Here is a 17,899-nt window from a genome sequence, read left to right as displayed (position 1 = left end):
GAGCGCCCTGCGCGGAGGGCGGGGGCGGACTCGGGAGGCCGGGAGGGCGGAGGGAGTTGCACATTTTACAGCTCACTGACCATTTGGCGAGCCATTGAGAGGAGGGTTTGGAAAAGTGGCTCCTTTGTGACAGCTCTCGCCAGATTGGGGGGCCGCTCATTTGCATCTCATTAGCCATGCGGACGGACGGCGAGATATAAGGGCGCGGCGCCGGCGGAGCCAGACCCTCGGCGCGCACCCGCGGGACCGGCGGCCGGCGGCTCGGGTCGCTGCGAGGACGGGTTGCGGCGCGGAGCCTCCTCACACGGCCTCCCCGCCCCACGCGTGTTTACTCGGATGGCACCGGCTGGGCTCCTCGGAGCGACGCGACTCTCCGCGGCGGCCCAGGCGGCACTGGGGGCCCGGGCTGCTTCCCGAGCGCCCGCCGCAGCCAAGTGACCGGCTCGGCCCGGATCACCGACGCGCCGTGGATTCCCGGACCGCGCCTCCCACCGGGCTCGGAGCAGCCCCCGCCGTTCCCCGGGAGCTGAACCGACCGACTGGACTCGTTCTCCCTCCCTCCCTCCCTCTCTCTCGCCTTTTTCCTGCGAAGACGCCTGAGACAAAACCAGGAAGCGGGCGACCCTCGCCCACTCGTGGATTGAAAGCACGAGGAGGAAACCGAAAGTTGCCGCTGCAGGAGCGATCTCCCCCCGAGCGAGCCCTGTCCTCGCGCGTCGCTCAGGGCCGCAGCCGCAGGGCGACCCGGGAGCCGCGGCCTGGACCCAGCCGGGCCAGACCCGGGAGAGTCCGGGTCTCCGGCAGGCAAGGCGGCCTCCCTGCCACGCCGCTTGGCGCGCACTCGGCCTCGCACCCCCGCCGCTGCTCGGAGGGGAGAACCGGCGGGACGCCAGGGGGGCCGGCGAGTCGGGCGGTGCGCCATGGGCCGCCGGGGCGCCCTGGCCCTCGCCGTGGTCGCGGCCCTGCTGTGCCAGGTGAGTGTCCGGGGGCCAGGGGGCAGGACGCGCGGCGCGGGCTGGAGCGAAGGCGAACCCGGAGGGACGCCCCGCGCCCCGGTGCGCCGCGCTCACGCCGCTCCCCCCGCAGGTCTGGAGCTCGGGGGTGTTCGAGCTGAAGCTGCAGGAGTTCATCAACCGGAAGGGGCTGCCGGGCGACCGCAGCTGCTGCCGCGGGGCCGCGGGCCCGCCGTGCGCCTGCAGGACCTTCTTCCGCGTGTGCCTCAAGCACTACCAGGCCAGCGTGTCGCCCGAGCCGCCCTGCACCTACGGCAGCGCCGTCACGCCCGTGCTTGGCGTCGGCTCCTTCAGCCTCCCCGACGGCACGGGCGCCCACCCCGCCTTCAGCAACCCCATCCGCTTCCCGCTGGGCTTCACCTGGCCGGTGAGCGCACCTGCGCGGGCGGGTGACAGCGGGGGCGGGTGAGGCCAAGAGGGGGGCGGACCCTCCCTTGTCCGGACTCTGTGCCCAGCCCCGGTCCAACGAGCCCTTCCGTGGAAAGGCCCGAGGACCCTGCGGAGTTGGGCTGGTCGCGCGGCCTGCCTTGCGCGTGGCACCCCAGCCCCGCCGTGTGGGTCCATCCCTGCAGACCGAGGACAGCCCCGCCTGCTCCGCGCAGTCTTTTCCTTTCCTTTCCTTTTTTTTTTTTTTACGTGATATCCTGTACTAACAGGCTGTAAAAACACGCCAGGAAATCACTCTTTAAAAAGTTCTTCCATTTCCTTGAGGAAAGTGAAAACACCGCCCAGGTCGCTAGCAGCCACAGGCCTCCTATGCGTACCCACAGCTCAGAGTTTAAGAGAAGGTTCTAGTTTCCCTGTCTCCCCCTTCTCCCAGGGCACCTTCTCTCTGATCATCGAAGCTCTGCACACAGATTCTCCCGACGACCTCGCCACAGGTAAACACAACCCCCCAAACCCCAGAACTCTGCGAACCCCTGTGCCTGTGGCTGAGTCCTGTACCCTTACTCTGCAGAGCCACAGGGCAGAGGGTCTGGTCCCCCCTGCAGGGTGGTCCTCCCTGCCGGGTCCCAGCCTCCAGGTGCAGAGTCAGCACTCACAGGGCGCCTCTCCCACAGAAAACCCCGAGCGGCTCATCAGCCGGCTGGCCACACAGAGGCACCTGACGGTGGGTGAGGAGTGGTCCCAGGACCTGCACAGCAGCGGCCGTGCTGACCTCAAGTACTCCTATCGCTTCGTGTGTGACGAGCACTACTACGGGGAGGGCTGTTCAGTCTTCTGCCGGCCCCGGGATGATGCCTTCGGCCACTTCACCTGCGGGGAGCGGGGGGAGAAGGTGTGCAACCCCGGCTGGAGGGGCCAGTACTGCACCGAAGGTGGGTCCGGGGTCCGAGGCTGCTCCGCTCAGCGTACTCCCTTCCCAGGGAGCGGAGGGGCGTTCTGCGAGCCCGGATCCAGGCTGTTAGCACTAGAGAGGGGTTCCGTGGGGAAACCGAGTCTGGGGAGCCCTGGAGACTGGCCAAAACTTCAGTCAGCTGGTGGTGGGGTTGGGTCAACTCAGACATTTTAACTTCCGCTATGGGAAGCTGCCCTTCTTAATCAGGGAGGATTTTGGAGACGGGCCAGGGGTCAGGAAGTCAGTGAGGGAGAGGGGGGAGGAAGGAAGGGAGGAACGGAGGGCAGCATGGGGTGTTGGCGTTGGTGTGTTGGCCGCTGTGAACCAGTTCTTTCTGCTGGGACAGCATCTCAGTGGAAAGTACTTAATTCTTCTCTTAAGTTGGCCTCTTCCCAGAGCTCACGTGTTTGCAAACACCCGTGTGATGTGCACAGGCTGCCTGACGTTGTCACCCGTGGGGGTGGGTGCATGTGGAGGCCAGGGGTACCTGGCCTGTGGCGGGGGGGGGGGGGGCGGGGACCCCGGCACCTCGTCTGGCAAAGAAATGCCTTTACGAGGGACCTAGGCCTTCCTGCCCCGTCTTGGGTTCTCCTGGCAGCCAGGGCAGACCAGCAGCTGCTCTGCAGCCACAGGGAACCAGAGCTGGGGAGTGGGGGCTGTGAGGACCCTGTAGGCTCCTGGGCCTGGTTCAGGTGGACCCTGGCAGGCCTCTCCCCAGCCTGCTACGTACCCCCTGCCGCCTGCACAGCCAGGGATCGGGTTTCCCTGCAGTCAGGGTGGGTCCTGGAGCTCCCAGACCCCACAGAACCTTTCTTCTCCTGCCCTGGGGCAGGCAGCCTTCCGGGAGGTGCACTCGGGGTGGGTCTATGCCTGGGGCGTGGTGCCCTTCACTCCACGCCCTTTGCTCAGCTCTCCACCAGCTCCTTAAACACTTGGAGTTCCACTCTGGCCTGAGCGGCTCTGTTGTCCTAAAAACTTGTGGAGCGGCTTGTTAATGAGTTTCATAACCAGGCATAACCAGACCAGGAAGCCAGCCAGCCCCCCTCCCCAACCCTCCCCCCGCCCGGGCCAGGCCTGCTGCTCCCTTCCTCACTGTCCTCTCTCTTCTTCACTGTGGGGTAGCCACAGACTCAAACTTTTTTCTTCTTATTCAAACACTGGAGTCTCTCCCCGCCCCCAGCCCGCGCGTGCCATCCATTAGATGCCGGCAGGGATAGGCGCAGGGACGCACGCCGGCTCCCATTGGCGGAAAGGGCGCGCGTGCACGTGTGTGTGTGTGTGTGTGTGTGTGTGTGTGTGTGTGTGGTGTGTACACGCCGGGGTGTGGGGTGGGGGCCGGGTGAGGGCCGTATTGTTGCACGGGGCAGCTGCTGGGAGACAGCAGACAATGGAGCAGCTGTCTTGCCCTGGTCTCTGCAGACCAGCTGTCCACCCTTATCTACACACACACTTTCTGGGTATTAGGAGGTGGAGCTTTGTGCATAGAATTGGGAAGTGGGGGAGGAGGTGGGGAAGGACTTCTGACCCTCTCTCAGAAGAAAAGGGGATGGGGTGGGGGTGGGGGCTTCCTCCATCTTTTGTCCCTGAGCCGCTGTGTTAAGAAGAATGCTCGCCCGCCCGGCTGAGTAAAGTCCACGGTTACCAGGCAGGACGGAGATTAGTTCAGGGGCTGGAGGGAGCCCTGTGAGTGCGGCCGGCGGCCCTGTGGCCCTGGGAGCGCGGCTTGACCCGGAATTCTCTTTGCTGCAGCGATCTGCCTGCCCGGGTGCGATGAGCAGCATGGCTTTTGTGACAAGCCGGGGGAATGCAAGTAAGTTTGCAAAAGCCGCTTTTCCTGTCTTGTCGTCCTTGTACGGCGAGTGTCTGTGTAAACTCTCCAGGCGATCATCTGTGACACTGGTGTGAGACGAGCTGGGGGGCCGTGATTCGGGTGTCTCTGCTCCGTGTGTGTATGGGAATGTGTAAGGTCACGGTCTGCTCAGCTCCCTGGATGTGGGAACTTACAGACAGCCGTTGAAAAATGACAGTTTACTTGGGGTCAGACTTGGGGTGCATTAGAATCCCCTGGGGAGCTGCCAGACGACCCCAGGAGGCAGACCCTGGGGACCCTAGGAGATTCCCCATCTTGCCTGTTTGAGAACCAGGTACAGGTGCTGCTGGGAGGCAGTTTCCTGTGAGCGGGAAATGCTTTGTCGCCCTGGGCAAAGTCGATGCCCCCCTGACCCTATCCTCTCTCCCCTCAGGTGCCGAGTGGGCTGGCAGGGCCGCTACTGTGACCAGTGCATTCGGTACCCGGGCTGTCTCCACGGCACCTGCCAGCAGCCCTGGCAGTGCACCTGCCAGGAGGGCTGGGGGGGCCTCTTCTGCAACCAGGGTGAGCCTCCTGTCCCCTGCAGGCGGCCAGGGCTCCAGCTCCTCCCTGGGAAGGTGCAGACTTCCGGACCTGACCTTGGACTTCCCTCCTCTTCCTTCCCCACCCCTCTCAGACCTCAACTACTGCACACACCACAAGCCCTGCAGGAACGGGGCCACCTGCACCAACACGGGCCAGGGGAGCTACACCTGCTCTTGCCGGCCCGGATACAGCGGGGCCACCTGTGAGGACGAGGTGGACGAGTGCGGCCCCAGCCCCTGCAGGAACGGGGGCAGCTGCACGGTGAGTCCGGGTGCGCGGGTTGGGTGCTGCGTGGGCCCTGTCTGGACATGGACCCCGCGGGTCCGCGGAGAAGCTTTAAGGAGCTTTTCGTCGTCCCCGGAGAAGCTTTAAGGAGCTTTTCGTCGTCCCCATCACCTAGGATCTCGAGAACGGCTTCTCCTGCACCTGTGCACCCGGCTTCTACGGCAGCGTCTGCGAGCTGAGCGCCATGGCCTGTGCGGACGGGCCTTGCTTCAACGGGGGACGCTGCTCCGACAACCCTGAGGGAGGCTACACCTGCCGCTGCCCCGCAGGCTTCTCCGGCTTCAACTGTGAGAAGAAGGTGGACGCCTGCAGTTCCTCGCCCTGTGCCAATGGTAAGGGCAGCCCGCGGAGGCCTCGTCACGGCCGCGCTGACGAGGGTGTCGGGAGCTGACATCTGACGTCAGGCCAGGCCCGTGGCTTTGCGAGCCGCCTTGAGCTTACGGAGCCCTGTACTCTGCACACAGAGACACCCTGTAGGGATGTTGCAGGGGGCGCCTGGGGAGGGCACAGCTCTCTTGGGTCCCACGCCCCGGCGTGCCTGGGAGCAGGCCCCGCTGCCCAGGCGGCATGCCACCCTCCGGCCAGCCACCTGGTCTGGAGGGAAGCCCAGCCCTGCACTGTCACCCAAGTAGCCGTCTGGTGTGTCTGTGGGGAAGTGTGGGTGGCCCGATGCCCCACTCTCAGCCGCAGGCTCTGTGAGGACACGGCCCTGCTTCCTCCCTCTCACCCTGCCCCCTCCTGGGCTCCTCGCTGGACTGCTCATTGTCTCTGTGACCTGGTCCCTCGTTGGCGGCTGTTGGGCCGCAGGGAGGCAGGCGGGGTGGTGAACCCGCCCGTCACAGCGTAGCCGCTGTGGGGCCACAAGTGGTGTCGTCATCAGTCACGGAGCCGGCGGCTCCCCCGTGGGCGTGAGGGAGGCATAGCGTTCCTTGCCTTGAGCTGCAGCCCCTTTCAGGCCACAGGCTGGCTGTCCTGGTCTCTCCCGTGGGTCCCGCAGCAGCGGACACACAAGCACGTGCCCCTGTGTTTCAGGTGCGCAGTGTGTGGACCTGGGCGACGCCTACATGTGCCGCTGCCGCGCCGGTTTCTCAGGGCGGCACTGCCAGGACAACGTGGACGACTGCGCCTCCTCCCCGTGTGCCCACGGCGGCACCTGCCGGGATGGCGTGAACGAGTTCTCTTGCACCTGCCCGCCCGGCTACAGTGGCAGGAACTGCAGCACGCCCATCAGCCGGTGTGAGCATGCGCCCTGCCACAACGGCGCCACCTGCCACGAGAGGGCCCGCCGCTACCTGTGCGAGTGCGCCCGGGGTTACGGGGGCCCCAACTGCCAGTTCCTGCTCCCTGAGCCGCCCCCGGCCCCCGTGGTGGGCCAGGCCGGGCCCTTCCCCTGGGTAGCCGTCTGCGCGGGCGCGGTCTTGGTGCTCGTGCTGCTGCTGGGCTGTGCCGCCGCAGGGGTCTGCGTGCGGCTGAGGCTGCAGAAGGGCCCGCCCCCTGCCGACCCCTGCCACGGGGAGACGGAGACCATGAACAATCTGGCCAGCTGCCAGCGGGAGAAGGACGTGTCCGTCAGCGTCATTGGGGCCACGCAGATTAAGAACACCAACAAGAAGGTGGACTTCCACGGGGACCACGGCAGCGACAAGAACGGCCCCAAGACCCGCTACCCCGGTGTGGACTATAATCTGGTGCCCGAGCCCAAGGGCGAGGACGCCGCCTCCAGGGACCCACACAGCAAGCGTGATGCCAAGTGCCAGCTGCAGGGCTCTCCCGGGGAGGAGAAGGGCGCCCCGACACTCAGGGGGTGAGTGCTGTGCGTCAGGAAGGCCGTCTGGGAGGCCCCCTGGGGAGGGCACCCCGACACTTGGGTGCTTTGAGCCGAGCTGGGCAAGAGGGTGTTCTCTGAGCTCTGGTCATTTCCCCGTTCAAACATGTTTGCCCGGCTGGTGTGGCTCAGTGGATTGAGCATCGACCTATGAACCAGGAGGTCACGGTTTGCTTCCCGGTCAGGGCACATACCCAGGTTGTGGGCTCCATCCCCAGGGTGGGTCATGCAGGAGGTGATTCATGATTCTCTCTCATCACTGATGCTTCGCTCTCTCTCTCTCTCTCCCTTTCTCACTTCCTCTCTGAAACCAGGAGGGATACATTGGAAAAGAAGTGTTGGCACAAGCTTATTGTGGTTCTGTTCTATTTTCCTTTGAGCAGGGAAGCACCTGAAAGGAAAAGGCGGGACTCGGTGTACTCCACTTCAAAAGACACCAAGTACCAGTCGGTGTTCGTCATATCGGAGAAGGATGAGTGTGTCATAGCCACTGAGGTGGGTGTGGGCACGGCCCTCGAAGGCAGGTGTGGAACATCAATCTGGACTTTGAGCTAACTCCCCCTTCTGTCTCGTTGGCCCCTCTAGGTGTAAAATTGAGGTGATATGGCAAAATCCCCGTTTCTCTTAAACTACATAGAATTCCAAGGATCTATGCCCCAACGGATGCTGCTGAGAGGGAAAGGAGGCCTTCGCGACGGCGGTGGGACGAGGTCCCTGAGGTCAGCCGGCGGTGCGGCCGCGGCTCGGGCTGTTCCAGGACGCCTGTTGCACTCTGCCTTTTCGCGACGTCTCCATTGCACTATGGACAGTTGCTTTTAAGAAATATATATTTAAATGAGTGGACTGAATGACGACATGAGACGCATGCACTGCCCGGAGTGTATATTTTGGATTCTTATGAGCCAGTCTTTCTTGAATTAGAATCACAAACACTGCCTTTATCGTCCTTTTTGATACTAAAATGTGTTGTTTTTTTTTTCTAGGTGGGAAAAGATGTGTGTTATTTTTTGGACTTGTAAAAATATTTTTCATGATATCTGTAAAGCTTGAGTATTTTGTGATGTTCATTTTTTTATAATTTAAATTTTTGGTAAATATGTACAAAGGCACTTCGGGTCTATGTGACTATATTTTTTGTATATAAATGTATTTATGGAATATTGTGCAAATGTTATTTGAGTTTTTTACTGTTTTGTTAATGAAGAAATTCCTTTTTAAAATATTTTTCCAAAATAAATATTATGAACGGCGGCCTGTGGCGTGCTGGCTTTCTGCGCGAGGCCCCGAGAACAGACATAGCAGGGCCCCTGGTTTTCCATTTTTAACATCTTTCCTGGTTCCCTTGGATCGAGTAAAAGCAACCTTCCTGGCTCCTGGGCCCATTCAGAGAACCTTCCCGCCATCACTGTGGGAACTGCCCGAGAAGCAGCCGGACCCCGGGAGCAGCCCACTACTTGGCGACCCGGCCACCCTCCTTCCCGCCTTCCTTCTTAACACGGAACAGACACCCGTGAGGAACGTCACGGCAAAGACTCTGACTTAGAGTGATACTGATCTCGGTTGGTTTGTGGGTTTATTTCCAGTTAATTCAAAAGAGTGAGTTGCCTTCTAATTCAACTTGAGTTGTGGTGGGTTAGCCGACAGTAATGGTAAGATTACCAGTGCTTGCTGCAGTCCAGGCCCCTGGTCACGCCCTCTGCGAACCATCTCGCTGGTCCTGGTGGTCCTGAGAGTGATGTCATTGCTGAGTCATGCGGAGGGAGCGGACATGAGGAGTGAAGTGACTTGTGCAGGTTCCCCCCAGCTCCCAAATATATTTTTATTGATTTCAGACATGAAGGGAGGGAGAGGGAGAGAGAGAGAAACATCAATGATGAGAGAATCATTCATCAGCTGCCTCCTGCATGCCCCACACTGGGGGTCAAGCTGGCAACCTGGGCATGTGCCCTGACCGGGAATTGAATCAGGGACCTCTTGGTTCATAGATCGATGCTCAACCACTGAGCCATGCCAGCCAGGCTTGTGCAGGGTTTGTAAGTGGCAGTGTCAACCTTGAAGTCTGGGAAGCTGGCTCCATGCGCCAGAGTGATCCTTAGTCATTGTCAGGAACGCCGCTGCTTCGGGAGCAAGACCCATCGCTGGTGTCTTAGGTGGTTCCAAGGACGGGTGCAGGTGTCGGCCCTCGGACTCGGGTGTATTTCTGGGTTGGAGGGAGCAGACCGGCAGACTTCCTGGTCCCAGGGACAGGTCCTGACTGTACAGTCAGAAGTTCTGGGATCTTCCCGAGGAGGAGAGGCCGGTTGTGTGTGTGTGTGTGTGTGTGTGTGTGTGTGTGTGTGTGTGTGTGGTGGAGATGGTAGACTGAGACCAACAGAACTGCACACCAGGGTCAGAGGGCACACGTGGCCGGTGCTTCTGTATCTGAAGCAGAACCTGACCCTCCGGCCGCCCTGCGTCGGCTTTGAATAAGCTCCTAAGTCAAGGACTCTGCGGACGACTCAGCCACGGGAGGAAGGACGTCAGCGGAGGCTCCCAGCCCTCCTCCCCCACCTGCCCCTCGCTGACCCGGGTTGTCTGTCGTCTGCGGCTCTGGCCAAGGATGGGAGAGCTCGTTAATGACCGTTAACCTGGAGCAATGGTTAAGCACTTCCTTTTATTTTCAGAAGTGGCAGATATGGGAAATAAAGTAAGTGGCTCATCTCTTTCCAAGACTGTGGGCTATGCTGGGACTCCTGTCACGTCCATTCTGGGAAAGAGGAAGACCCTCTGAGTTCTGTCAGGTAACCTCCCTTGCATCCTCCCGCCTCCTGCCAATCGGGGCTGCGCTTGTCTCTCCTCCAGGGCCAGCAAGGAACCTGCCTGAGGAGCAAAGCGAGACCCCCCGGCAGCGTGGGGGTCCCAGTGCTCATGGACAAGGCTCCCACGTCCTTCTGGCAACGACGCTTTAGCTGGACGTGTAACCAGTTGGTCCCTCAGTTTCTGGGTTTATGTCACTTGTGGCAGGAAGTCCAGGTACCAGCGTGTAAACGTACGGGCGTGATGGAGCAGCCGTGCCCAACACGCCAGGCAGCGGGCAGCACGGGCAGCCTTGGGTCGTGTGTCCCCAGTGCCAAGTGTGCCACCAGCAGTGAGAAGGAAGGCACAGCCACGCGCTCACAGCCCCAAGTTAAAAATAGCCCAGGAGCCGGCCGAGCTCCGGGTCCAGTTCTGGGAAGTGGCCGGCCCCTCCCAGCTGCCTGGCTCCGTGCTCCGGCCTCCACAGCCGGGACTTCTGGGGAACCAGTGGGGAAGGTGAGGCTCAGTGTTTGACTTTTCCCTTGGGTGTACGTTGGAACGTCCAGAAGTGTTGAGAGAATACTACGAAGAGTTCTCGCCATCACCACGGCTGTCCATCGTCACCCCGTGTCTGCTGGCTTTCTGTGGCTAGGATGCTGAGCCGCCAGCGTGGACATCTGAACCACTTGTAACCACGTGTCCCAATGGGCTACGGAACCCTCAACCTTTTGGCGCACGGGTCAGCGCTCCAACCCTCCGAGCCCGCGGGTCAAGGCCGGCACTTCTCACGCGTGGGTCACAGTCGCTCTGTGGGTCGTGGTGCTGCCTGCCCGCTGCGCTGCCTGACCGCCCCGAGCGCCTCCCTCCCAGGCTGCTGCCGTGCTCTGCCTGCGAAGCTGTCCTCTCAGCGGTGGTGGCAGCAACTGCGTTTCTAACTTTGTGGCTCCGTGAACCTCAACACCACGAGCGGTTCCTGAGATGTACATGGGGATGACCTATGAGAGAGGCTCCGTGTCAATCACGCGCCTCCACACGTGTGCTTCCCACGGTGGATTCCGGGCACATTGAACAGACAGGCCCACAGAACCCCTGAGGAGGGAGTTTTGCAAAGAAAATGGAACTTGAATCTGATCAGACCGGCCAATCTAGTTCCCAGTTTACAGAAGGACAGGGGACGGGACACGGTCAGGGCACCGCTGGGGTCTGCTCAGCGAGTCCAGGGAGCGGTGCGAGGAGAAGGAAAGGCCTGGGGACTCATGGACAAGGAGACGTGGTGGTTAAAAACAGTTAAAGAAAACCCTTCGAGCCAATTGGAGACATTGTGACCTGAAAGCATTATATTAAAGTATATTTAAATGTTTTAGATGTGAAGTTATTACTGTTGAGCTAAACAAAAGGGAGTCCTTCACTTTTAGAGAAAATTTCTGAAATACGTGTGGATGGAACCTTGCCATGTCTGGGTTTGCTGTGAAGCAGCCTGAGACGGGGGTGTTGGCCAGTGGGGTGCGGGTGACGGTCGTGGAGCCGGCATAGAAAGAATGGACCCCGGGGAGACACTCACACACGTGCCAGGAGTTACTGCTCTGTCCGACAGCGATTTGGGGAGTTTCCATCTTGGCCCGTGCATTCTCAGATCAGAAATCTTGCAAGACCAAAAGTAAACAAATCAAATGGGTGAGAGGCAGGGGTTTGGTCCAGACCCAGGCTCTGTCCGCGTGGCCAGGCACTCGTGGCTGCGCACTCTCCTCGCTGCCACCCAAGACTCCCAGACCCCAGCCTGAGGGAGCCATTCCCGGCTCAACACCAGCCAACAGCTTCCGACGGCTTTGAGTGCAGCGTTCAAGACCCTCATGTGGTGGGCAGGCCTTGGGCGATGTGACTCCTGCCTCTGTGTCTCCTGTTATCCCCTTACTGCCCCGGGAGCCACCAGCAGTAGCCGCATGAGTGCTGGCATGTGGCTCTCCATCCTCCCAGTCCTGACCCTCCCACGTGGCCTTCCATCCACTGTGCTCTCACTTGGAGGTGCCGGCGCCAGGGAAGCTCTGGCTGGACCTCCCAGACCCGGTCCCTGCCCTGCCGTCCGATGCCTCGGCCGGATCAGCAGGTTCTTCGTTTCAGGGCTGTGTCCCGGGAGACCGCTGAGCAGGCCAGCAGCTTGTTAGCTGCACCCAGTCCCAGCTGTGTGCCTGAGCCAGCAAGGGCTAACCCCCGGGAGCGTGCGTGCACACACACACACACACACACACACACACGCTCGCACATGCACACTCACACACACTCACACATACTCTCACACACACACTCTCATACTCACACTCACACACATACACACGGGGGGACATGTGTAAAAGTGTGCAAGAACGCTGATCACAAAGGAAGTTTTATTCTGTGTTCACGCTTCTCAATGTCACTCCTAGTTTGGGGCCATAACATGAAGCCAGATACTGGTATCATCTGAGGGGAGGACTATGTCACTTCGCTGTTATTCTAATAAATACACGGTCACCTGGACGCAGTGTAGGCCGTGAGGGCGTTTGCTTGGCCTCCAGCAAAGTGACATGCAGCCTGCATTTCCTCAACATGTGCGTTTCATAGAGAAGCTACGAGGAAGTTAAATGGTGTTTCTGACGAGCTGAGCGTCTGTCTGCAGAAGGTCGAAGGGGAGGCCAGCACTTGGAGGGACCTGAGAGCAGGTGTGGGGGCCGGGCCTCAGCGCCTGTGGGGAGGGGCATCTCACACCGGCCTGGCGTGAATATTCCCATTTCAGGGAGCCTCTCTGACCCACGTCACTTTCCTGCTGGGAGGTGGGAAGTTGTCCTCCGTGATTTCTTGGCAAGAAGCCTTGAAAAACAACACGCCCTCCTTCTCATCTTTCTTGTTTCTGAAGGAAACATCAACTGCTCCGACAGACGTTGCGTGGAAACTCCGGCCGACGCGGGCACGAGGACCTGGAAGTTAAGCCATCTCGTTGGGGTCTCTGGCCGTGGGCACTGGCTTTCCCGCTGTCACAGCGAAGCAGTGTTAACCAAAGATCTGGTTCTAAGTTACCGTGAACTTGGAAGTGAGTGGAGCAGAGGAACGTGTCTGCTTGCAGCCCCGGGCACGGCGAGGCCCTCCTGGGCTTGGTGAGCTCTCATCTGTGCCGACAGAACGGGGCCCGAGGCTTCCGGCCATTTGGTCTGACATTGAACCCAGCGACCACAAGCCGGGGAAGGGAAAGGCAGGGCACACTGTGTGAGGTCTGTGACTGGGGTGGCGGCAGGTCCTTCAGGACATAGAATGAGTTTGTTTGACTGAATTTCAGCCCTTTCTTAGAAAAAAAACTGTGTCATGAAAAATCAAGTTATATGCAATATCAAAAGGGGCACATTTATAAGGGAAAAACATGCTTTTTTTGGGTCTTTCACTTAAAATGAAAAAGCAATGCTAGGTGCCTTTCTGTTTTTCAGAGTCAAGTTCTTTTTATTATTTTTTTTTTATTTTTATATTTTATTGATTTTTTACAGAGAGGAAGGGAGAATGATAGAGAGTCAGAAACATCGATGAGAGAGAAACATCGATCAGCTGCCTTCTGTACACTCCCCACTGGGTATGTGCCTGCAACCAAGGTACATGCCCTTGGCCGGAATCGAACCTGGGACCCTTGAGTCCGCAGGCCGACGCTCTATCCACTGAGCCAAACCGGTTAGGGCTCAAGTTCTTTTTTTAAAAATATATTTTTATTGACTTTAGAGAGAAAGGAAGGGAAAGGGAGAGAGAGAGAGAAACATCAATGAGAGAGAAACATCGATCGGCTGCCTCCTGCATGCCCCGTATAAGGGATTGAGCCCACAACCCTGGCATGTGCCCTAGAACCAGTGACCTCTTGATTCATAGGTCGACACTCAACCACTGAGCCACACCAGCCAGGCTAAGGTCAAGTTCTTTTGACCCAGGATGTGGCTTGTCCAGCCGCCCAACACCTGGTCGCTCCTTCTGTGGCTGGAAGGAGCTGCTCTGCGGTCCTCGCTGCTTCCCAGAGCAGGGCCGGGGCGGGAGCGGGGGCAGGCCAGCGTGACCCTGAGGAGGATGCTAAGACTGTCCACAGCTCAGCGGCACTGGAGGAGCAGGCCAGGGCGGGCGTGGTGGGCCCACGGGAGGCCCGCATTGTGCTACCCCTTTGTGGCCAGTAGCCATGGTCCCTCTTCCCAGGGCAGCTCGAGTCAGGGCAGCCGGCCCTGTGGCATCACCCCAAACCCTACACCTGTTCTCAAGCGATTTCCACCTGACCGAGGCGAGACAGGCCTGGAGCAAGTGTCCAATTAACTGGGAATATTTTTAAGTAATTCAGACTCTAAACTCAATATTCTGGCTCAAAGACCAGATCACCTGGGTTAAATGAACCTGTTATTGAAGCCACCTTGGTGCTGTGAAGGAGACTCCTGTAAGTAAAGACATTGTTACGCCAAAAATAGAAGGTCAGGACTGGACCTGGGCCGCATGGTCTTGTGGCCCTGACACCTGTCCCAGCCACAGGAGGTGGGGCCAGAACCACGACTGCTGGTCCCATCACGGCTGAGTCAGCGCGAGGCGGGCCTAGCCCACAGCTGCTCAGGAGCCGTCTCCTGCCTCCAGCTCCCAGGAGCCCCACCATCCAGACGGCCAGAGACTGAGGCTGGGACCCCCTTTGGAGGAAGCCCCCCTCCTCTGAGCTCTTCTTGCGGGAGAGGCCACATCACCCTGCCCTCAGAGGCCTGCTCTGCAGGCTCACACCACGCCTGCCTCATGCAGTCCTTGTTCTCAGACGTGAGGTTGAAGCCCAAGGTCACACGGCAACAGAGATCGACCCCCGGGATGTGGGACGTTTCTCCCACCGTGCAGGGCTCCATCTAAACATCTTTCCCAAACAGTTTCTACCGCGTGACGATGATTCAGTCTCTGTGCTTGTGAGACTCTTGGATCTAGGTGGAAGGTACATCCCTATTCTATCGACAGGGGAGCTGAGGCTGGGCCTGTGGTGGCTCTGCGTGCAGGCTCCATGCATCTGCTGGCTCACCCCTTCCAGAGTCTTCCGAAATCGTCCCAGGCAGGGGCTGTGGCTCTGCAACTGCCCTGTGGAGGCCTCCCTCCTGGGCTGAGCTCCCTGCAGACGCTACTCCTTTCCCATCTCCGGTGCCTTCTCTCCTGGGACCCGATCCTGGGGTGGGGGGCAGGGGCGGGGGGATGGAAAGCGTTGTCCTCCCAGGGTGTCCGCAGCGCCCTGAGGACACCCGAGAATATTCCATGAGGCCAAGTCACAGCGGCTCCCGTGTCCTGGCAGAGATGGGCCCTCGGGCTGGGGGTGAAGGGGCAAGAGAGGATGACGGGTGGCTCCCAGCGGTGTGGGGGGCTGGCTCAGCTCCCTCTCTCCTGGTGGTTTGGGGGCTGGCTCTGTTCTGCAACCCTCCTCCCAGGCCCATTGTTTCAGCCAACAATGGTGCCGTCAACAGTGTCCGCAGAACCGGAGAATTTCTGCAGGAAAAGCGCCCGTTCTCCCCTCCAGGCGAGAATCAGAACAGGTGCGGGGCAGCTGCCCTGACTCACGGCTCTTCTGCTTTCCACTGTGTTTCTGGGGGGAACCCAGGGCTTTCAGGGCATTTTGCTCTGAAATATTCAAAGAATGTTTCTTGCTTTTTCCAGTTACAGCCACGGTCTCGTGGAATATTTCTTATAAAGACTGAGTCCTGAGACCTGCAGCAAACCAGAGTGGTACCAGAGAGGGGAGTGAAAGCCTGAGGCACGAGCCCGCAGCGGCTTTGAAGTAGCGGTTGGCCGTGGCCGGTTGCTCAGTGGTTAGAGCACCGGCCCATGCACCGAAGGGTCGCTGGTTTGATTCCCTGTCAAGGACCTGAGCTGCAGGTTTCAGCCCCCACCCTGGTCCGGGCGGGTGCAGGAGACAACCAATCGATGTGTCTCTCACGATGGTATTTCTCTCTCTCTCTGCCCCCTGCTTCCTTTCCACTCTCTAAACAATAAATGGGAAAACTGTCCTCGGGTGAGGATTAACAAAAAGAGCAAGAGAAATAGCGTTCTGTGCTCCCTGGGACCTTTCTGAGGCAGAGTGCTAACTCTTCAGGAGCCGAGGATGAATGTCCCACAGACGGGGAAACGGTGCCGACTTCGCCACAGGCTGGGTGGTGCCGACCGCTGCCTCCGAGGCCGGCGAGGGCACGCTCACACCAACGGCGTTTGCGCTGGGCCTGCGCTGGCGAGCAGAGCAAACAGGATTCTGTGCTCCGGGTCGGCTTTTATGGTCAGGAGACAGATGTGCAATGTGTTCTCTGGACAGGAGATAAAGCCAGGTTAGTGTTTGCCAAACCGGGGTCCCTGTTATCACAGGCTCCAGGGGCACCCACGCCACCCGGCCTGGACTTTGAGCTGCACAAATACCAAGACTTTCTACTTGACTTGTTTTCTGCAGGTCCTGAAGGTGTGACTAAGTCACGTCCGCTGTTTCTTTACTTGCTGACTGCACGCCCCGGGCCCAGGGCTGGGTTCAGGGCCAGATGCAGACACTCTGTTGGCAGAGCTGGGCCCGTGGAGGCGGTTACCGGGCTCTGCCTGTTTGTGGTGTGTCCTAACCTGCGGGCGAACGCCTGCTCTGTGCCTGAGGCCCAGCGTGTGGGGTTAGGAACCTGGAGCCTGCTCCCCGCGCCAGCACCTCCCTCCTCGCACCGGTGGGCCCCTCGGCTGCCGGTTCTGAGCAAGCTTGCGGGCTGGGCTCTGCGTCGTGCAGATAGCAAATGGCCACCCGCCGGGTCCTGACTTCGGGCGGATCTGCAGGCGCTGCTGTGGAGAATGAGTGCTGGGCTTTCGTCTTTTTTGCTGGTTATCAGCTCCCAGCGCAACGGGAAACTCCACGGTCCCCAGACTGCTCCAAGGATGCCTCCTTTGGGGCACAAGGCAGTCGCGTGCCTGGCTCTTCCTGAGCTGTTGGCGGCAGCGAGGTCACCCCCAGGGCCTGAACGCAGGTGCTGGCTCCCCGGGTGGAGTCCGTATGCGGAGAGGGTGCGGCTGGGCTGTGGGGCGGGTACCTGCTCTCTCGCTCAGGCCCGGGGCAGGCGGCCAGGTTGCCCATGGAGCTCAGAACAAGCCTTGCAGCCACCTCACGGGGCAGCCAGGTCCCTCTGGGCGGCTGGCTTCTCAGGCTTTTCTCTGGGGGTGGCGGCCCCCTCAGAGCCGCTGGGAGCTCTCTGTTTCTCAGGGGCCACATTAGTGTCCTGGGGCCGGTGACTTTGAGCCACGGGAACCTTCTCTCGCAGTCCGTGTCCAGGTGTGGGCAGGGGCTGCTCCGGAGGCTGAGATCACACGGTACCTCGCTCTCCTGGCGGCGGCAGGCCTGGCTGCCCTCTGGTCGTGGCTACGTCACCGTCTTTGGCTCCGTGTTCCCGTGGCCGACTCCCTGTGGCTCTCTCCTCCTGTAATAAGGACATAGTCATGGGCTTAGGGCCCACCCGCACCAGCACCCTCTCATCTCCGCTCCTGATGGTCTGCAAAGACCCCATTTCCAAACAAGATGACATTCTGGGCTCTGGGCTTGGGGGACGCCATGCACCCTACTCCAGATACTCTTGTTGCCATCAACCAACAGTTTTCTGAGGCGCCTCTGTCTTACCTTTTCCTCGACAAGTGCCTTCCTAGGGCCCCCTGTTCCCGCGCGAGGGATGTAAATAACGCACTGGCAGCCCAGGGTGGCGCTGCCGCAGAACCAGCAGACCCTACAGCAGTTCGCGTGTGCGGACACGGATGGACATTCTAGAGGAGATGTCAGGTGCCCACGGACACGGCAAGGCGGTGGGACTGGTGCTGTGCATGTTCACACAGGACCGTGGGGACGCGAGCGACAGCACCCTTCTCCAGACAGGTGACCGAGATTCTGGGACCTGCCGCGAGCGTGCAGGGCGGGGCAGCACCGGACGCAGAGCTGGCGCCAACTCTCAGAACTCCCCCGAGTCTCCAGGCAGTGGGAAGAGGGGAAGTCACCTTTCTTTTGGTTAGAAATATCCATCCCACAGTTTTTACCACCCCTTCCTGATGAATAGAATTTCTTTCTTTTTTTAAAAAAATATATTTTATTGATTTTTTTACAGAGAGGAAGGGAGAGGGATAGAGAGTTAGAAACATCGATGAGAGAGAAACATCAATCAGCTGCCTCTTGCACACCTCCTACTGGGGATGTGCCTGCAACCAAGGTACATGCCCTTGACCGGAATCTAACCTGGGACCTTTCAGTCTGCAGGCCGACGCTC

At 59.7% G+C, this 17,899-nt stretch overlaps 1 protein-coding gene across 1 annotated transcript; it reads left to right on the top strand.

Moving 5' to 3' along the window:
* Positions 1–463: 463 nt before the first annotated feature.
* DLL1 (delta like canonical Notch ligand 1) lies at positions 464–8,108 on the top strand. Its single transcript, XM_080664114.1, has 11 exons — positions 464–974; positions 1,087–1,380; positions 1,834–1,894; positions 2,075–2,332; positions 4,102–4,162; positions 4,596–4,726; positions 4,839–5,008; positions 5,148–5,364; positions 6,065–6,836; positions 7,241–7,352; positions 7,443–8,108. Exons 1-11 carry the CDS (start codon positions 921–923, stop codon positions 7,446–7,448), a joined length of 2,136 nt encoding a protein of 711 aa, XP_080520240.1. The 5' UTR covers positions 464–920; the 3' UTR covers positions 7,449–8,108.
* The last annotated feature ends 9,791 nt before the right edge of the window (positions 8,109–17,899 follow it).

The sequence above is a fragment of the Plecotus auritus genome, assembly GCF_963455305.1.
Source record: "Plecotus auritus genome assembly, chromosome: 4".
In the NCBI taxonomy this organism is placed as follows: domain Eukaryota; kingdom Metazoa; phylum Chordata; class Mammalia; order Chiroptera; family Vespertilionidae; genus Plecotus; species Plecotus auritus.
The sequence above is the reverse complement of the archived record's forward strand: the minus strand, read 5'-3'. Positions and strand labels throughout refer to the sequence as shown.

Bases quoted from the DNA above. Each gene is read 5' to 3' on its own strand.
- DLL1 (XM_080664114.1), top strand. From the start codon at position 921: ATGGGCCGCCGGGGCGCCCTGGCCCTCGCCGTGGTCGCGGCCCTGCTG. The intron at 5,009-5,147 runs GTGAGTCCGGGT...CCCATCACCTAG, and splicing joins GGAACGGGGGCAGCTGCACG to GATCTCGAGAACGGCTTCTC. The intron at 5,365-6,064 runs GTAAGGGCAGCC...CCTGTGTTTCAG, and splicing joins TTCCTCGCCCTGTGCCAATG to GTGCGCAGTGTGTGGACCTG.